Raw genomic sequence first — 19,441 nt, forward strand, 5'->3', positions numbered from 1 at the left:
GGTGAAACTAAAATAATAGTTTTTATTGGTAGTTTTGCCTGACCGGTGTATAGCTATTAGCTTTGGGACAAGCAACCAGCTATGGCTTAGCTCCGGGTAAACACTGTGTTCGCAGTCACGCAGTGTCTCTCTAGTATCGCGAGAGCACGGCAGAGACGGTGGGAGAGCCCCATGGACATATAAAGAAAGCCCGGCAGAGAGGTGGGAGGGGCCAGCCAGATCGCACAAATATAGGTCATCCTGAGACCAGAGGACAATCAGGGTATAGAGGCTTGCTACAATAAATGATCTGAACGGGTTTTTCAGCAAACATCTAAAAAAATAAGTATTAGGGACTACTTAGACCATATAAAATTGACAGCAAAGTGCATAATATGTGAGCTTTAACTTATATTTACCCAATTTTTGATCTTCTTTCAGCACTTTATTTTATTATATATAGGCTAGTTTTTACAAATGATTGTTTTAGCCAACCAACAAAAAGTTGCCAAAATGGCATAGGAAGTTTTTTTTTTTGTCTTTACCTGCCAACAGTTAAAGAGAACAGAGAGACCTTTAAATATCTCCTATTATACTACTTTTCAGGTCTTGATTTCTCATTAATGACTCCTATAGAGCAACCTGACACGAATCACAGCACAAAAAACCATGTAGATTTTCGGGAAGCTCTTCCTCTCATCTGGGTGCATTCATCAACACTAGGCTTCGTCCTTCTCCGCCCCCTCGCCCCCCTCCTGCAAACCCCACTCCGTTTTGACTGGTTACCTTCCTTCCGGAACACTTTCAGCAGTGCACGGGCAGATCTGAGCAGGCAGGAGGGGGCATGGCCGGAGCGTGCCTAAGCACGTTGCAGCATTACCATACATGGAAAAATCCGTTATGTAACGAATCCCGGAAATTTGAACAAGAGAATCGCGACCGGCTGCCCTAGTGTTTAGCGCTCTGCACAGCCACCCCAGACGGTCAGCAGGGAATACGTCTAAATGCATGTAAGTCATCACTTGACACTTTAGTATGGTTAAACATGACTATAAATCATTATAACAACGTTTATAGGTCATACAAGTTGAAAAAGCATCTTTAAAGAGGGTGTTAAACTGTTTTGGGAGATGACAAATGATGCAACGTTCCACGAATTCCACACGCCACATGAGCTAGATATTGCTTCCACAGCATCAACAACCTGTATAGAGTAATAAAGAAGGAAATTCAGCTAAACGAAACAAGGCCTGTGCTATGTCGGTGTCGTGCCTTTTTCTTTTTTCCCTGTCATTGTGTTGTTCCATGTCTCCTCTTCCCTTTGTGCCTTTCCCTGTATGGAGCTGGAGAACAATCTGCTCCTTGTCAGGGGTGCTGTATGAATCCTGTTGCTTATTGTTGAGGTGAGGGTGTTTTTTGAACACGACCGATCTCCAGTAATAAAGGGGCCGTCATGGTTTATGAAATATTCATCAAAGGTATCCCCTGGAGACTCTGATGCATTCAGATGCATATCTTAGAATCTGAAACAGACTTCAACAGACAAAAGACTGCAAGCAGTGACTGTCACTGCAGGCTTCTGAACTATGAGTCAGACAGTCACAAGGTGGCTGACCTCCACAGTGGATACGTCTCCTTGTCGCTCTGGTGGTTTTCAGCCATTCCACCTGCTAATAAATCAACAAGAGCACACTCTGGGCTTCCGCAGCTAAGTGGCATTTAAGAAAACAGCTTGCAAGAGCTGTACCGCTGCAATTTGGACCATTAAGAAGCAAAGCAATAATTTGGCCAGATGAACGGCATTAACAGCAACCAGAAAGTTTTTAAATTACTCAGGCCTCTATGCAAAAATAAAGTTCAGGTAGCCTTTTTGTTAAAAGCCAATTATGGCTGAACTTCCTGTGGTTCAGAAGGGCAAACATACTTTCCATATGCTCAGGTTCACTCAATATTGGGGAAGTTAACACATTCAAATTCACTGGCAATTTACCAAAATATGACAATAGATGGTTCCCTTTCTATCAGTGGGGCTTGCAGTGCTCTTATCTGTTTGCCAACCTACGCATTAAAGGAATCGTGCAAAGAAAGCAATAAAAACCAATCTACATTCAACTTGCTGAGTAAAAATGCCAAGATACGGTTTTTGCTACAAATATCGTGAACAGCAGGCTAAGACGACATCCAAGGTTTAATCAGATTGACCAATGCTGGAATCGCTACAACAAGAGAGATTGTTCTAACGGTCTACAAGGTAGACCGTTAGAACAATTCTTAACAGAGCGGCTGGGAGAAATACAGGCTCATAATTGTTCAAACTATGTTTACACCATGCTTCTGCCTTGAAGACACAATAAAAGGGGGAGTGATACTCCTATGCAGAGACACTGGGCTATCAAACACAGGACTATGGGTACTGATGAGAAGCTCTTGGTCTGTTGCCATGGCCCCCGTGTGGGTTGCATGTCAGTACTCTTCTTTTTAATAACACTGAAAAATGCTTTGAAGACCCACTGGGGAAACACAACACATTATGCTCCCAGTGGTCCGGGTCTGTGATTCTACAGCTTAACATTGTTTCATGCTATTAAAGCGGCAACGAGTAACTTTTAAATATCTTTTAAACAGCCTCATGTTTCCTCTCATAATCATAAATTACCTTTAACAGCAAACGAGACCATCAGTGCAAAGAAAGACGTTTTTATATAGTTTTTATTACTGCATTTGATCTGGTCGTACAACCAGTCCGATTTTCGGTTCACGCGTGCATGCTCTATGGTCACATATCCGTATTGGTCACAGATTTCAGTGAGGCGCAGTAACGCGATTTGAGAAGCCTATCCCTCCAGGTGAGGGAAGGGGAGCGGGAGCCTTGTTTGAGACAGTTGTTTGTCGTCATAATGACCGATAACGGGGCTGAACCATAAAAGAAAAAAAAAGAAAATGCAATGAAGAAAAGCTAAAAGGGAGAGTGATAGTCGGGTGGGAGGGCGTTGCCAAGCAACGTATACACAATTTCACGCAGCGAAACTAGACTGCAGTGTTTACTCCTAAATGAATGAGCGGTAGCCTACTAAAACAAAGTTTACTTTGCCTCACCAGCATCATCAGATGACCATTATTCATCGGAAATAGTCATTACAACATAAACACATTACCTCATCGTGATCCATACTAACTAACTGCCATCTCTCGTTCATTCGCTTTGTGTGAGGACACGGGGACTTGTTCAGCTCCGTGAGAGGTGACAATGCATCAACTCATTGCAATCAGGTGTGTTTAGCACTTACTGGCATTAGTTGATGCTGTGTCACCCATAGACTCACGGAGCCCTCACACTTTCAACACACGGACACGCACCATATTGCTTCCTGATTATTTGAATCTTGCACGCCTGCACGAGCTACAAAACAGCTTCACGACAGCTGGCGTCGTAATAATACTACCGCTTTTGTTCAAAGGTGTCGCCAACGTGCCGACTTACTCGTAGTAGCTTTAAGAAAAATAAAACTCCAGAGGAGCATCATTTGACTTGTTTTACTTTCTTTGCAGAAAGCTGACATCTATGAATACCTATACAGATTTAACCTGCTGGATAACAAGAAAAGAAAATAAACTTTTGGCTTTTCCCCTTAGGTTTGTGCGGGGGACGTTTTAGTCTGGCATGTTGAGGTCACACATGGGGCTAAGAATCCTCAATTCCATCCTTCACAGGGAAAACATGAATCATTTTAAATCCCTCATACTCTAACTTGATGTCCAAACAAAGAATGCCGTGAAATGTTCGTTTAGTTTGCACCCCAAAGCAACTGAGAGTAAATAAAGCCATGTGTTGAATAACTGTTGAGATGATATAATTGTTACTGTGCTATTAAACTATCATCAAATGAATTGAGAGAGCATTTGGATTTCTTCTCTCTGCACCGAGGCTGTGACAACGAGTGACAAATGGTAGAAAAATAAGACATCTATAAGCTGTATGAATGCCTTGCCTACTATGACACTGTTCAGCTGTTAGTTGAGTGTACATGTTTACCATCATTTTGACTTGGGAAAATTACAGGGTTAATATAGGCAAAAGAATCCCTGGGGTGTGATGATTATATGAAATAAGATGAATATACACTGGGGAGAAGGACAGGCGGTTATTGGCAACTATTCATCTTGCACAGACAGGTCTAAATCAACAACAAGACAATTTTCTCTTGTATTAACCCATTATTCAATTACAATAAGAACCTTCAGGTCTGCACTGTGTGCAGAAAAAAAAGTGACATAGCATCCGAGGAAAGCCCACTTGAGGTGATGAGTGCTGTATGACTATACATCCAAAGATCACAAATACTGTACTTGAGAGCATTCAAATTGTATAAAAAGGTTATGCATTTTAACATTTGAATTGGCTCCCTGGGCAACTGGACCATTGAAAAGTCATGGCAACATACTGGCTACACAGTACATGAACATAAGGTGGTGGACCAATGCTGCCATTTAGCATGGTGCATCAGTTTGACTGACCCTATAGTGCAGTAGTTCTCAAACAGTTTCTGTCATCGCTAACTTTGGAAGAATAAATGATTTTACTCCCACTGGTGTGTAAATCAATTGCAATTTTTCTAACAACCAGTACCAAACAAAAAGTTTTTAGGAAGCAACATTTTTTGGGAGAAGATGAATTTCATGCACGTTTCTCATTAGTTTCTGTTGCACAAATTAAACAAAAAATAATGTAATCACTGGTGGTGCTGTGGGTCAATTTTTGAGGCCAAGTTGCAGGCTATTTAGTCTACCCTCATCAAGTGACACACCCTTTCCTTTCCCTTTTGAACTGTTGAACTGTTTGAACATGTTGTATGCACTCAAGTGAGACCAGAATTTGGTCACAGTGGATCCACCCACTTTCTGCATAATCCAGTTGGTTAGCATATAATTTCATACATTTTTTGTAACTTTTGGATTCTAACATCTGGAATTAATTTATCTTCATTAATGAGCTTTATTACTACACAAAAATGCCTAAACAAGCCAGGCCTGGATGCAGCATGTCATTAAAATGTGCAAACATCCCAACTTTTAGAGCAGATAAAAGTTCTCACAAAAATGTTTTCACATCTGCAGCCTCACACGTGTGTTGAGAAACGACAGATGAACGGAGTGTTTCTGGTTTGCTGTTTTATTTCTCTGCTTGGGTGTTGTGGCTCTGAATGCGCACCGGTAAGCGGTGCAGACTTATTGGGAGAGTGAAAGTGGATGTGAAAGCTCAATCACATTCTAAATTGTAGAACAGAGCAGAGGAGTCTACTTGGCAGTCACACTGGTGAGACAGTGAGGAGAAAGAAACAGAGTCTGGAGGATAGAAAAAAAAGACGAAGAAGAAGAGGAAAAAAATGCGACCATTTGTGTCTGTTTACCCAGTGCCTTGTAAATACGACCTGCTGCACACGAGCTGCTGGTGCATTGGCAAAAGGAAGCACTGGCAATTAAGATGCTGATTTTTCCCCACACCCATATTATTCTAGCTTCTAAGAAAGACAATCAGAGACACACTAAAATGCTGTACGGCCCAATAAATAACTGACGGTGGGCTCTGCAGTGCTGTCACGCTCTCTGTAGCACCCGCCGTCCCAGAAGAAGGCAATGTGCCACAACCGCCAGGAAGCCTTTCTACCTCAGGCTTTCCACTGACAAACAATTTAAAACAGCTCTCTTTTGTTTTACCCACTCTTCATGCCCCTCCCTCCCTCCTCCTGACTGTTTCTCTAGAAGGCATCATGCATCATCTCAGGACGGAGCCCGTAGCGGCCTAATTTAAGAGCCAGGGAGAACACAACAGTGGACACTGGCCTGCTAATGAATGAATGGGCCTGACATGTAAAATCCGAAAACATTACAGACGGAAGGGCAGGCCTCCCAAAAGGTCTCGCCAAGCCAGCTGTTTAGATAAGGGTTCTGTTACCTCCCCAGAATAATAATTCCTCCACACAAGACAGAGTTAACAGACTGAATGTAGGGAAGTTAGCACATGTTTTAATACCGGTAGACAAAATGAAAAATAATTTAAAAATAGAAGGTCAGGTAGATAGAATCATATCATGATCAAATCGTGTGTCCTCCTCCCTTGTTGCACATTGGCATCTGGACACTGAGGGGACTGTACACAGCCTACGAGTAATAAATAAACAAAGGGGGGGGAGGCCTTGAAAAGCCATACACCTGTGACCATTTAAACAGAAGCAGGCACAGCAGTGTTCATTAAAGAATCCGGGGCTGACAGTGAGGCATTTAAGAGGCCATCAGGAGCAACAACTCAGCAGCTACCTTGGGACCGGAGAGGGAAAGGCATCAAGGTGAGCAATGCAATTTCAGCTTGAATAATGGAGCACTTTCCTCAGGTCTGACATTCATGTATTTCGCAGGCCATTCTGCCACACACTCCAACAGCACCTGTGAGCTGTTCAATGTTCCCGGGGAAAAAAACTGGTTTACAATGTCGACAGTCTCACAATTACTCTGGCTGCTGCCTGGCTGCCGGTCTGCAGATAATCTTCCTCAAAGTGGTTCATGAATTAAAAATAGCACCAAATATATCAAATCTAATGATGTGAAATTTTAGCTTTTGGGTGCTGGATGTGCACTACAGACATTGCACACAGCAGGCGTCAACATTGGGATTTTAGTATGTTTTTCTACAGCAATTTTTTTTGTCAAGGCAAATAATTTTCACTTTGCTGTTGGATTTATGAGGTGGATTCCGCTCTCACAGAGTTGCTGATGTAAACTGGTAATAACGGAGGATTAATTTACAAGGAGGCAAATTCCCTGGTGAGACTTGTGGCCCAGCACAATAACGAGCACATAGTCAACAGAAATTTGCCTTAAGCCAAAAGAGAATGCAGAGGCACCTAATCTACGCTCTAGAACACACAATGTACACAGACGCACACACGTGCACACACAAGCACATACACACACACAGGGAGAGGAGGTGATGGCAAATTACAAGTATCTCTCCCAGGCTTCTGTAACAACATATGTTTTCAGGTAATTAAAAGAAGATCCCAAGCGGTTATCATATCATCTTGAAATACAATGTGCACAGCAAATTACCATTCTGTGGTTATTTATACAAAGCCCGGTGCACAAGGTCGCGTTCTTTTGGTGAACTGTGAGGATAGACGAGAGGTGTGTGTGGCTGTAGTGGTCATGTGGTTTTGACTTCTAATTAGAAATCTGGTCTGTGCAATGACATGTGTGATATATAATATGTAGTATGTGCATTTGTATTTGTTTTGTTTGAGTGATAGCAATTGTTTTAATGCAAGTAGGCTACATAAGGTAACGACCAAGCACAAAACAAATTAAAGCAATAGTCAAGAGTGCGAAAGCAAAGGATATCTTTAATAAGAGTAGAATACATGTTGTAAACAATGTTTTCAGTAATTACATATTAGGCAGCAGTATGGCTTCCTTTGCTTGTTATCTGTCAAGCTGTGGATCCTCACATTTGTCAGATTTGATACTTCAATTGAAGAAGTCCAACTGAGAGCAGAGTATCCGCTGCATTAAACTTGGAGGTGAAGCGTCATACTGTTAAACGCCACCTTCTAAGTGACGCTATATAGCTTCCTGGCGTGCTCCAGAACCTCTTTTATTTGAGGCTTCGACTGTGAAGAGGATGTGACTCCTAACAGTTGGTTTGCACCTCTCAACATTCTCAGGTCTTACAGAATCTGTCAAAACAGCTTGAGGAAACGGAAAGAGCAGATTTCCAACTGAGAAGAGACCACATCAGAAACTTTCTCTACAAACTTGTTTTGCACTTGTGTATCTGTTCCTAAACTCTTTCAAAACACTTTTCTTTTTGAGTGATTACCATTTGAATATGTTTTGAGCTCACTTAAAAGTGTGGCTAGCCACTAATATAATTGCACCGATTGGGTTTTCTCGAGGCCACTTTACAATCAAATGTTGTTAGTATTGCGAATTTAGAAAAAGCAAGAACAAACTCTTATCGATTTACTAATTGACAAATCCTTTTCGTACGATAACAGTGATCGACATTGACACTAAATTAACATATACTGTACATATTACATAGGAAGGCATATCCAACCTAAATATTCCATATGTGTTTTACACCTGCATCAATCATCAATCCATATTTTGACACACAAATGCTGTAAGAAAATCACTGATATGTTATGATCTTATCATGTTTTGGACATCCAGCACCAGGGAACAACATTTGCATTCATTTAGGAGTGAAGATGCAATGTCCTTTCTCCTTTCAGCTCTGTTTTGGTCTCCATCAACTCCTGAGGGAAATGTCTGGCTCACTAGCTGCTAAATGTTCCACTATGTTCACCAGCTGACTGTGTCTGTTAGCCTCTTAGTGCCGTGCAGGTTATGTACAGTGAGTTTTATCAGAGCCTTTGGGCTGGAAAAAACGCTGATGAGAGCAGTGAGACAGAATTAAAACAGTAGAGGTGTGGGTAGTAAAACCAGAACAATGAGATGACATTCAAATTGACCGTGTTCTGAGGGTAACTGTAGAATTTGATTTTTCTCCATGGGTTTGTGATGTATTGGTATAGACACACAGAAGACCAACATGGTCATACTTGCGAATCTTGATTTGAACATATTTCCGGGCAGCCTGGAGCTAGGGAAATAATGAAACTCTAAACCCTGGTTACATTGTAGCGTCAGTGTAGGTCTCTTTGTACAAAAAATAATATATATTCCATTTATTCAAGGACAATGCACTCTAGCACTATACAGGTACTTTAGTCAAATCTGAATTAGAGCTGTCACCAGTAACCTCATCTTTGTGCTCAAATACAGAGCAACCACTGCACAACTGTTTCCGAAAAATACATTCTCTTCTCTCCTCCTTGGCTTCAGATGTTGTGCTCTGCTGCCCAGAGTCTATACATGTAATACATGGAGGTGCCTGACACTGCTCAGAATTAGCTGGTGAGTCAAGAAGTGTCATGCTGTGTTTGTGTACCTAACACCCGTTCAACAAAAACAAGATGTTGGCTGCCACATTGCTGCAGGAGAACTAATCCATTTTGCATCTACTGTAGCGATCAATGGCTTTACCTACAGAGTATAGCCCAAGGAGTTTTTCTAAAGATACCTACCAGAGCTTCACTGTCCTACTGGGTCTGAGGGAACTTCCTTACCCATTTGAGTGACAGGTTGATTCTGCTTTGATGTGGCTCCATCTCACTCACTGATGTGGAGGCCAATGAACGATCATCCCCCTCAAGACCCCATTAGAGCAAAACCCAGGGTCCGCCCGGTTTGATATTCATCACCTGGGCAACCTCTGCCAGCAACACATTTTTTTTGTGCCACGTGAGAATGATCACAGCTGATTAAAGTGGAAATATTGACTGCTCTACCTCCGGCATGAAATATTTAACAAGGACAAAGGAGACGGCTCAAAGGTGATTCATATCTATGTTGAAGGGAAAGAACATAGACAATACCGTCTGCAAAGGGAGGGGGGAAAGCCTTAGAGACTGTCTGCAATTGAATTTTCATGTTTTAATCATAATGGAAGCAGAAATAGGAGAATGGTGACAGACGGTTTTCTGATTTTGTGTTTATTAGCCATAATAACAAAGACGTTGGTGTAACAGCAAGCATCATCCTGAACGGCACATTTCCCTCTGTTTACATTACACATAAAAGCAGACTTATGTATTCAGGTTTGAAATACACGTGCTCGTTATGAACCATCATTTCTTTGAAATCATTTCCTCTCATTGGAACGTATAGATCCTCCAATTTCAAGTTGTGAAATTGTATATGTATTTGCCTTCTAGCTGGGGTAAATTGGCTTTTTTAGCCCCATGGGAAAATCAGTGGGAAAGGAGCAGAGTGAAAATGTTCTCCATCAAGTGTGATTGAATTGGATTTTACAAGATGAATTGCCAGGACAAGAGTTTATACCAATTACATTGCCAAGAAGTTTCAGTCCTGCTGCAGCCACTCTGGTTGGCAGCAATTAGGGTCAACCTTGAGTTATCAGGAACCGTCATTGTGAAAAGATGTTCACAATGTAAGCCGAAAAAAAAAAAAAAAAAAGATAAACTCAGAAGGCCAATATGTGCAACAGTAAAGAACAGTTTGATGTTTGGTCCAAGGATTGGTGAAATTACAGATCCAACAACCATAACACGAGAAGAGTAAAATACAGCCGTCTTTTTTTCAAAGCCCACTCATCTTTAATCCATCAGAATACAATACAGATGGCAAAGACTGCCTCTGGCTTTCTGTGCGGCCATCCATTTTTCCTTACGCGAGGATGTACTCTCTTTGATTGATTTGTTGATGTGGAGCTTCAGTGTGTCTTTCATCTTTCTCTCATCAAGACCACACTTACACCACACAGACCGTGACAATGAGGCTGATGACTGGCATACAATGAGGTGATATTGAGTCTTACCTTCCCCAGGCTGGGGCTCCACAGATATCTCATGCTGAAAACACACAGAGCCAAAACCAGGAAGACCAGAGCCAGGGCCAGAGCCACTTTCTGGTAGGCGTGATACTTGGCCTTCTTCTCCTTTCCCACCTCAACCTGCAAACAACATAGGGTCAAAATGACACATGGAATATACTGGACACAACCATAACAATACGTCTGGTAGCCTAACTGATAAATAATGATATGGTTGATGAATGGTCTCACTTTCTTGTCAAGAAATAGATAAGAAAATATCGGTTATCATATCTACAAGTTTAGCTTAAAGACATGAAACAGCTAGCTGCTACACTTTTCTACAAATGAAACAAAGGGACTTAGGGCCATTTCCACAAAGAATAGCGATGCAGGCGATAATAGCTCCATGAAATAGCTGCCGCAATCTGCCTCATTTTAGCACCATATACTCAGAATAATTTGCGCTAATTACATGTTGGCGCTAAAACATCCACGGAGTCTGACAGCCGATCCTGGGGATATTTTCCCCCATTCTGTATTTATATTGAAATGTTTTCATTACCCTAATTGTTGCCCAACAGAAATATGAATGCTCCATGGTGGTGTATCGATCGTATAAGGTTTATTCTATGGTCACCGGTTTAAATTATTTCAACTACATGTCTGAAAAAAAAATTAGTTTTTACTTTTTTTCTTTGGTACATTTGATCCTTTATCCAAGAAGCAGACATTTTCTTCTGCAGCTATTTATCTTTTGTGCTGATTATTCAACCAGGAGAGGCTGATGTCCATCCAAGCAGTGAAGTGCTCCAGCTGTGAGTCACATAACGTTGTCTATAGGCTATTTTATAGCCGGAACACATTTCTAAGCCTGTTGAATCTATTTCTTTGGATGATCGTTTTCATATTCATACATAGATTTCCTTTTTTTTTCACCTTTTCTATGTAGCCTACATGTATTACATTCAATCCAGAGAGATGCCATTTGATTCGGCCACTCTCTAAAAATGTATCCACCAGCGAGGCTACTGATGACAGAAATATAACCATGCCCACGCCAAGCTCAGGGAAGAGCAGTCTGCCACAGAAAGGTTACGTTTATTAAACTTTTCCTCACTTTGTCCACTGTAGTCAATTCCCCAAGCTTAAGGCCACAAATTAATAATGTCTTTTGTTCCAGCACAGCTCCAGCAGGGAGAAAATGAAAGCTGCTCATTCACACTGCACCACTTTTGAAGGTCTCAGAGGACAACAGAAAAGCAGATATGTAAGAAAAGAAAAAAAGAAAAGGAAAAAAACAGAACCAACTTCAATTAGTAAAATTGGTGCTGCTTATCTTTGTGTCTTTTAATATGACGATAAAGCAGCTTTGCTTTCCTATTGTGTTACATTAGTTAAGCTGCAGGAGATTGGACTGCACTTTCACTTGCTGAACTCTTTAATAGGAATTATTTTTGAATAACAATTTCGTGACCTTTGGACTTGGGAGTTAAAATAATCATCCAAAATAGTCCTGAATAATATATCTCATGTATCCTTTTTATAAATTTAAAATACAGTACGACTATGTACTGTAAGTGATATGATGCACAGGAGAGGATAAGATTTAGTAAGAATGGCTTACAGTTACACTGTCAACTTGTTGAATATGGATTACATTTCTGAACACATACTATACATTAGCACTGGGGGAGGATCAAAGGACACATCATTCAAGAAAGCCCCTTAAAAGAATTCCACTGAACCATTGCTGTCAAGGAATTCTACACCGTTACCATTCTCTTGCTTGAAATATTTGAGATAGTAGACGCGGAAATGTGAAGAATGACAAAGTATTGTACATTCCCAAGGCATGATGAGAAACAGAAGGCTGCAATCAAAGAGCCACACATTTATTACATTGTGAATTTCTCACAGTGGAAAAACGAGAAAAAAAAGCGGTGGCTGAAATCCTCTGCTCTACAGTGGCAGGTTGCATAAGCAGCAGTGGAAACTTAAACTAAAAGACAAACCTCTCTGTGCCTGTGCTTTGCATATCGAATGCTCAGAGGGAGTAGGTGGGATTTAGAGACAGAAAGACAGACGGACAGACAGGCTGAAATAAAGGCCACAGATAGAGACAGAGTGAGCTGTCTGAGAAGAGCAGCACCAGCCAACTATTGTATGAGGGTTTAGGAATTCAGAATCAGCCAGCCAATTCCCCTTGAGCTTTGTGAGAAAGAGCGCCCATAGCCTCCAAAAACCAAATGAAGAAGCCTACATAACCAATAAGTGGAGGCAGTGGTTTCTCACACCTGACCTGGCCATGCTCATAGAAGCATTCCTGTGAAAACTATTCTAGAAATGAGAGGTCACAGGTGGTTTCTTCACCGTGATAATTCAACCATATTGTACAGTGTGTTCACGATGACTGGCTGCTGGAACAGATGTTCTCTCTATGATGGACAGCAAAAAAACGTACTTTTTTATATACATTTAAAATGGATAATAATACGGTTCTGTTGCGGTTTGTTTACAAGTGTGCAACAGGTATGAGATGAGGAAGAAACAAAGATTTGAGAGCAAAAATTATCCCTGGCCCATGTATCCCTCAATATTACAGTATCAAATAAAGACCATTCTTGAATGTTGCTTAATGTGTATAAGAAACAGGGATATTGTATATATAAGGAAAATACAATGGTTCAGGTGAGACTGTAAATATAAGAGTGGAAATAAAAGAAGGGAGTCAAGGTGAAAGGCCAAAAGGAATCAGATGGAAAAATTCAGAGAAAAACACAGCAGGAGATCAAGCAGAGCTCCTCTTAGATTTTCAGAAAGAGGCAGACTTCCGACATATTCTACTAAAAGCTTTCACTTAAATATCACGGAACTCCCCTCAGCTCCTTTTAACCAGCACTGCTGCCACCTGCACTTAATTATTGAGCTGTGAAAGGGGTTTATGGGGTTATTTCCTTTGATAGTAGAGACCTAAAAATCATACACAATATTCATCAAAATGCTAAATGATGTAGTTAATTTAAAATGTTCCCAATCAATACAAATAAAATAAAAATGGACTCACATCTTTCCATAGAATCTGTTGACTGCTAGCCTCCATGATGCAAGCCCACAGAAGGAATCTTTTCCGACCGTCTTAGTTGTGGAAAATACTAACACTCTGCAAGGCAAAAGAGCCCCAGCTTCATACCATTGCCTCAATTTTGGAGCGTGCTTTAGGGGAGGGACGATTCGGATAGAGTGGAATTACTGAAACATTTGTGATAGCCATTAAAAAGCAAAGGCAGATGTCTCTCCTGCTCCAATTTCAAAGGTGGGAAGCCACGGAAAGGATTCCAATGGAAAGACAAACCCTCTGTTGAATACATTACTAAGCCTGGATGAAAATATTACATTGATTCACTACTTTCAATAGATGACTGAGGGTGGGACAGATGGCTTTCATTTAAAAGACACAATGAATTGTACCAACAAGTAAATATGCCGATCTTTTCCCTTTATAGGGGAGAGTGGCCTAAGTTGTGCAACTTTTCACTCAAAGTGACTTTAAAGTAAGGCCTTCACAGTAAAGTCTCCAACTCAAATATGTACATATATTTCAGGGTGTTGTGCATCCCTGGCAATAAAAACTTTGGATCTGGAATAAACTGTTGAAGAAATATAGCTTTCGGAAAAAAAGTTGTCTTGTTGCACAACTTGCCCCCGGTGTGGTGTAAGTTGTGCGGTTGGAGAGAATACCATGGGGTAAATTGTGCCATTGCTATATATCTCATAAACTGTAATGCAAGACAAATCCATTAGACAATCACTTATTTAAGGTGTATTTAAAGTAAATAAAGTAAATAGTTGACAAAGATTGAAGGACAATTTTCTTAAACAAGGCCTAGCAGATCTAATGGTTTTACCTGCAAAGCTCACCATCATCATCTTTCTGGCCATCTGAACTCTCATCAGTGGTGTCGTTAAGTGGAATTGAGATGTCACTCTCTTCTGAGCTACTGTAGACAATCACTTTCTTTTGGTGACCAGCGTATACAGCCATGCCACTGGCACAACTCTCAAAAATGTACTTAGCACCAGTTGCTCCGTGCTTGTGGAACCAACTGCCACCTGACAAATGTGATTCCCTCTACATTTCTGCCTTTAAATCAAGGATCAAAACCCACATGTACACCCTGGTGTTTCCTCCCCATTAACTATCTTACCTCTGCACTACTATCTGTGTTTATGTGGATGTATGGGCTTTACGTTTTTTATTTTGGTTATTGTTATTTTACCTTCATTGTTTACCTACTGAATGCACTATGTACAGCACTTTGAACAGTGCAAACTGTCATAAATGTGCTTTTATAAATACATTTTACTTACTTACTTACTTATAACTCACCTAGGCCCTTTGGCCCAAATCACCCCAATCCCAGAAATTTGGATAATAAGCATGATGCAGCAATTTAGGGCTGACATTGTGCTAACTGTATAGACTCAAAATGTAGCATACCAAAGCACTAAAACATGTGTCAAATGTTTTCAAACTTGTCTATAAGTGTTCAGACACAATAATCAAAAAACCGTGATCATGGAAATTTTACTTTGAAAGGCAAAACACAGTTTTTTTTAGCTTAAATATGCTTATATCTTATTCCTTGTGTCTCCCTTCTTTACAGGACGAGTCAAATGGATGGCTCTTCTTAAATATGTGGTCACATTTCCAATTTCTTCCACGGTTTTCTAGAAACAAGGGGTGACACAACTTCCAAAATGCACAACTTAGGCCACTCTCCCCTAGTTATTTTTGAAATATCAAGAAGAGTTCAAGTAAATTATTTCTGCTTTTGTTCCCATGGCTGTCACTCTGCACAACACTCCACTACAAACAGGTGCACTAAACCAAAACCAAGATGACTGGCTTTGAAAAGCAGCATATCTGGAGAATCTGATATAAATTTAAAGAATTCGTATAGTACATGAGCACAAACAGAAGTAAAATAGGAAAAAAGCAAACCTTGTAATTTGATGTCAGAAGTTGAACGTAAAAAGTTTTAAGTTCAAACACTTTCATTGTAATAATAAATGGTGTTAAATGTTTGTTTTTTCGATAAACAAGTTAATTTATCTAAAGAAAAAAACATACAATTCCTGCAAATTCAGATTCAAAGTGTCCTACTTCAGTGAAAGGTCTATGCCTTCTACAAAAACTGGAGGTTTTACATTTTCACCTCACAGTTGCATATTGAACCCTAACTGGTTTCCAAACTACAGGAATTGTGACGTCAAATCATGCTCGGACATACTAAACATCTGAAACTGAGATATAGTTATTGAGAAACTTTCCCCCTTTAGCAGATGAATGCGAAAACAGCCTTCCGGCGTCTAACGCTTCACGTTCATCATTCTGCACCATTGTGAAATGGATGTGGTGTGTGCAGGCGGACATGATTTAACACTCAAATGTTTATACTCAGCTTGATGTCATGCAAACAGAGTCTCCATTGTGGGAAGCCTGGTGATCGTTTTCTCTAAATGCAATTAGTATTGAACCAGTTTTAAGGGCTCACAAGAGAGGGTTAAATAACACATGCAGTAACTGATGCTCCTCAAATATTGGCACCCTCAGAACTTTTTACAGCGCTTGGCTAGCTTAATAATGCCATCCGCTGGCAACCAGTCAAGTCTCTCATCCATACAGTGCACCATTAATAGCTTTTGAAAATGTAACTGTGACTCTGAGAAGGTGTGATCTCACCCGCAGATACTTTGTCCTTTGGTCACAACCGTTGGGGAACCTTGTTCATATTATTCAGCTGCAGGTGAACCAGGGCTGTACGCTTATTTTTTTAGGTGGTAGCACTGGTGCTAGCAAGCAAAAAATTTCAGTAGCACAACAATACATTTGGTAGCACACAAAGTAGGCTATGATTGAAAACTTTGTCATCCTGGTCTCATTTGAGATTCACAATTAATATGATATCCTAGTGTGTGCAGTAATAATTGTAGAAAAATGTATAGGGGTGCACTGATTGCAATTTAGAAAAAATAATCTAACCTGCCAATTGCAATTTTTTGCTGATTCAGAATTATTATTATAATGTCCTTCTGTTAATTAAAACCAAACTTTAAAACATTAAACATAGCCTATTAAATAAATAAGTATACATATTGGTACAATTTAGGATAAATTAAATAGGTTGTTGTGAATGTGTTGGGAGTAGCTTTTCAGTGGCTTATTTAAAACTTTGTTTAAATAGACTAGGCTACTGTTGACTGCTCTCTGCAGCTGAATGAGTTGCCTTTCAAGCTAGAAAAAAGCGCTAACTTCCTGTTCTTACCGGCTTCAAAATAAAAGTCAACTAACGTTTGGGTAGTAACAGGCTTTTAATGTGAAGGCGCACAGGAAATGTTCTGTTTGTACACGCGCTAACTTAACTGCGGTAATGTGCCGTCTCTTTCCGGTAATTGCCGTTGAAGCCGTGAAGTTTTTATACCTAGAATCGCTGCACGAGCACAGATCCCGAGCACACATCTTTCACCAGCCAAAGTGGAGGGTGGACTCAATAACTTACTTGCCTAAGACTCATTTACCCGCAGTGTTAATGTAGAGCCCTCTAAGCAGTGTTGTGCACCTCTCCTCTGTGTTTCAAAGACAGCCTCTCCTCATTATCAACCTGTCGCATGAGTGCGAATGGATTCGTATTCATCATCGCACGTGATCAATTTCAGTAGCAAATGCGATCAAAACTGTCGCACTGTACAGCCCTGAGGTGAACCATGATTTGTACACAATGGCGGCACGGAGACTCAAATAGCTTTTTGGGTTGTCGCTCTGTGTCACTACTTCAGCCACAATTTAGTTTTTTGTCACTTGTCTGTTCCCATATTAACTCTCTTGTCATTTCAGACCCGGCCACTCCCCCCTGCTCTGCACTCCCTGCTGATTACTTCCACCTGGCCTAACCACACTCACCTGCTCCCCATCAGCTATTAGCCCCACAGTATATATACCGGTTCATTCCCTCAGTTCCCTGCCAGATTGTCTTTGTGTTACATTGCTCTCCAGCCTATTCTGAATTCCTGCCTGTTTACCTGCCTGCCTATTCGTGTTTTGACCCATCCTTTTTTGGATTTTGGATTATCCCTTTGCCTGCCCCTCTTGGACTTGTTGCCTCGCTACCACCTGGTTTGATTCTTCATTAAACTTTGTTGCAATACCTGAACTGTTTGTTGTCGTGCTATTGGGTTCTGGCCTGCCATTTTGGTACAATCCTGACACTCTGTAGATCAAGGTTTGCTTCCAGCCTCTATTCAAACAGGAGTAAACAACACTGTATAATGGATCACTATGATTGTTTTGCACTGGACAGAACGAGACAGAGAAGGCAGCAAGAGAGAGAACATGATAATAACATTATAGTCATAGAGACAACCCCCATTGTTTTCTATAAATTACCTGAAAAAGGTACCAGCCATGAGTAATATTTCTCTAACGCTATGCCATATTAAATTTGCCCACTTTTTTTTTGTGCAGTCTAAGTTAGGGATAGTAAATATAGGGTATGGTTAGTGTATGGTTATGGTTCGGCAATGGTTTAGAACAAAGACTGTGCTGAGGCTAACCTTTGTTTCAGGTCTAGGATGGCCTGATGGGACTCACATCTTCATCATTAAAGTCAGACTACACTGATGTCCACCACCTGACCTCATCATCGTCACCTATAACTTTGCTACATAAACTCTAAACTCTATGTCCAGCAGCGGCACTGAACATTGGCACTGAGATGGTGATCCTCAAATATGGACTTAACACCTACAGGATACTAGACTGATGTTTGGCTTTTGTGTGAGTTACTGAAACAGAAACCTTGTTAAACCTTCATGATTTGCCATGCAACAAAGATTGAACTGCTTTCAGTGAACCACTATATGTAAATACCGTGGAATGAACAACCCATCACTTTACACTTCACAAAAATGGAATCTAATATTAGAGGTAAGAAAAGAATGAGCAGTTTCATAGTTTTGTGCCGCTCATCATCTGAGTTCACTCATCACATACGCACGCACACGCACACACACACACGCACGGACGCACGCACGCAAGCACGCACGCACGCACACACACGCACAAACTATATTATATTTGATATTCTACGTTGTATTGCTGTTCTGTTTTATATATTATGGAACACCATGTCATTACATTTCACATTTTACTTTATCTTTTGCCAATAGTATATTGTATTATTTCCCATTTTTATCTAGCTAATGCCTTTATCCAAAACCATTTACAATAAGTGCATTCATCCATCTGGGTACAACCCAAAAACTGCAAGAATCATGCAAGTTCATCAACTAAGTACATTCAGAAACAAGGTCTGAGTAATTTACAACATGTTAGGCAAGCACCAGTGTCTTGAATAAGAGACTGTATTTTATCATACTATATTATGCTAGGCTCATCTTATTTCATTTTATAATGGTTAATCTATTCAGAATCTCACCATTATTTATAGTCTGAGCTATATTAGTTCCTGATTTGTTTTTCCCTTGTTCCCTGGGAACCTTGTAACCCATTCAGTCAACTCTATTATAATGTCACCATCCTTATCCATCACAGCAGGTTTCTGACATACTCTCTTACTCATACATACATACTCATACTTCTGACAAAGTTTATTTGAAGCATGCCACCTTTTCCAAGACATGAAAAATACACGCTGCACATTTAATTTGATCTTGTGACATGGAGTGAAGGGTACAGTATCAAAGCGTACCTATACGGACCACCTGTCAATCTTTTTTTCCCTCTCCCCAAAACCATCTGAGATGGCACACAAAGCAAATGCTAAATAGGATGATAAAATGTTTTTATGTGATTCCAGTTTATTAGGAACACAATTTCACAACCGAAAAGTTCCACTTCACACTCGATTTGCCGAAGTGGCAAAGGACGGCTCGGTCAATACCATCTCAGGTGGAACATTCTGGGTAAAATTGGTCAACCTGCAAGCCTTT

At 40.5% G+C, this 19,441-nt stretch overlaps 1 protein-coding gene across 1 annotated transcript in view; it reads right to left on the reverse strand.

Annotated features, from left to right (window-relative positions):
* Positions 1-13,653, reverse strand: part of tnmd (tenomodulin) — a 45,582-nt gene extending 31,929 nt beyond the window's left edge. Inside the window, exons 1-2 of the mRNA XM_080035722.1 lie at positions 13,497-13,653; positions 10,436-10,570 (exon numbers count right to left, since the gene is read on the reverse strand). Coding sequence (XP_079891848.1) covers positions 10,436-10,570; positions 13,497-13,532 — 171 coding nt within the window. The 5' untranslated portion in view covers positions 13,533-13,653. The remainder of the gene's footprint in view (positions 1-10,435; positions 10,571-13,496) is intronic.
* Between the last annotated feature and the right edge of the window lie 5,788 nt (positions 13,654-19,441).

This window comes from Ammodytes marinus (genome assembly GCF_949987685.1).
Source record: "Ammodytes marinus genome assembly, chromosome: 10".
Taxonomy (NCBI): Eukaryota; Metazoa; Chordata; class Actinopteri; order Uranoscopiformes; family Ammodytidae; genus Ammodytes; species Ammodytes marinus.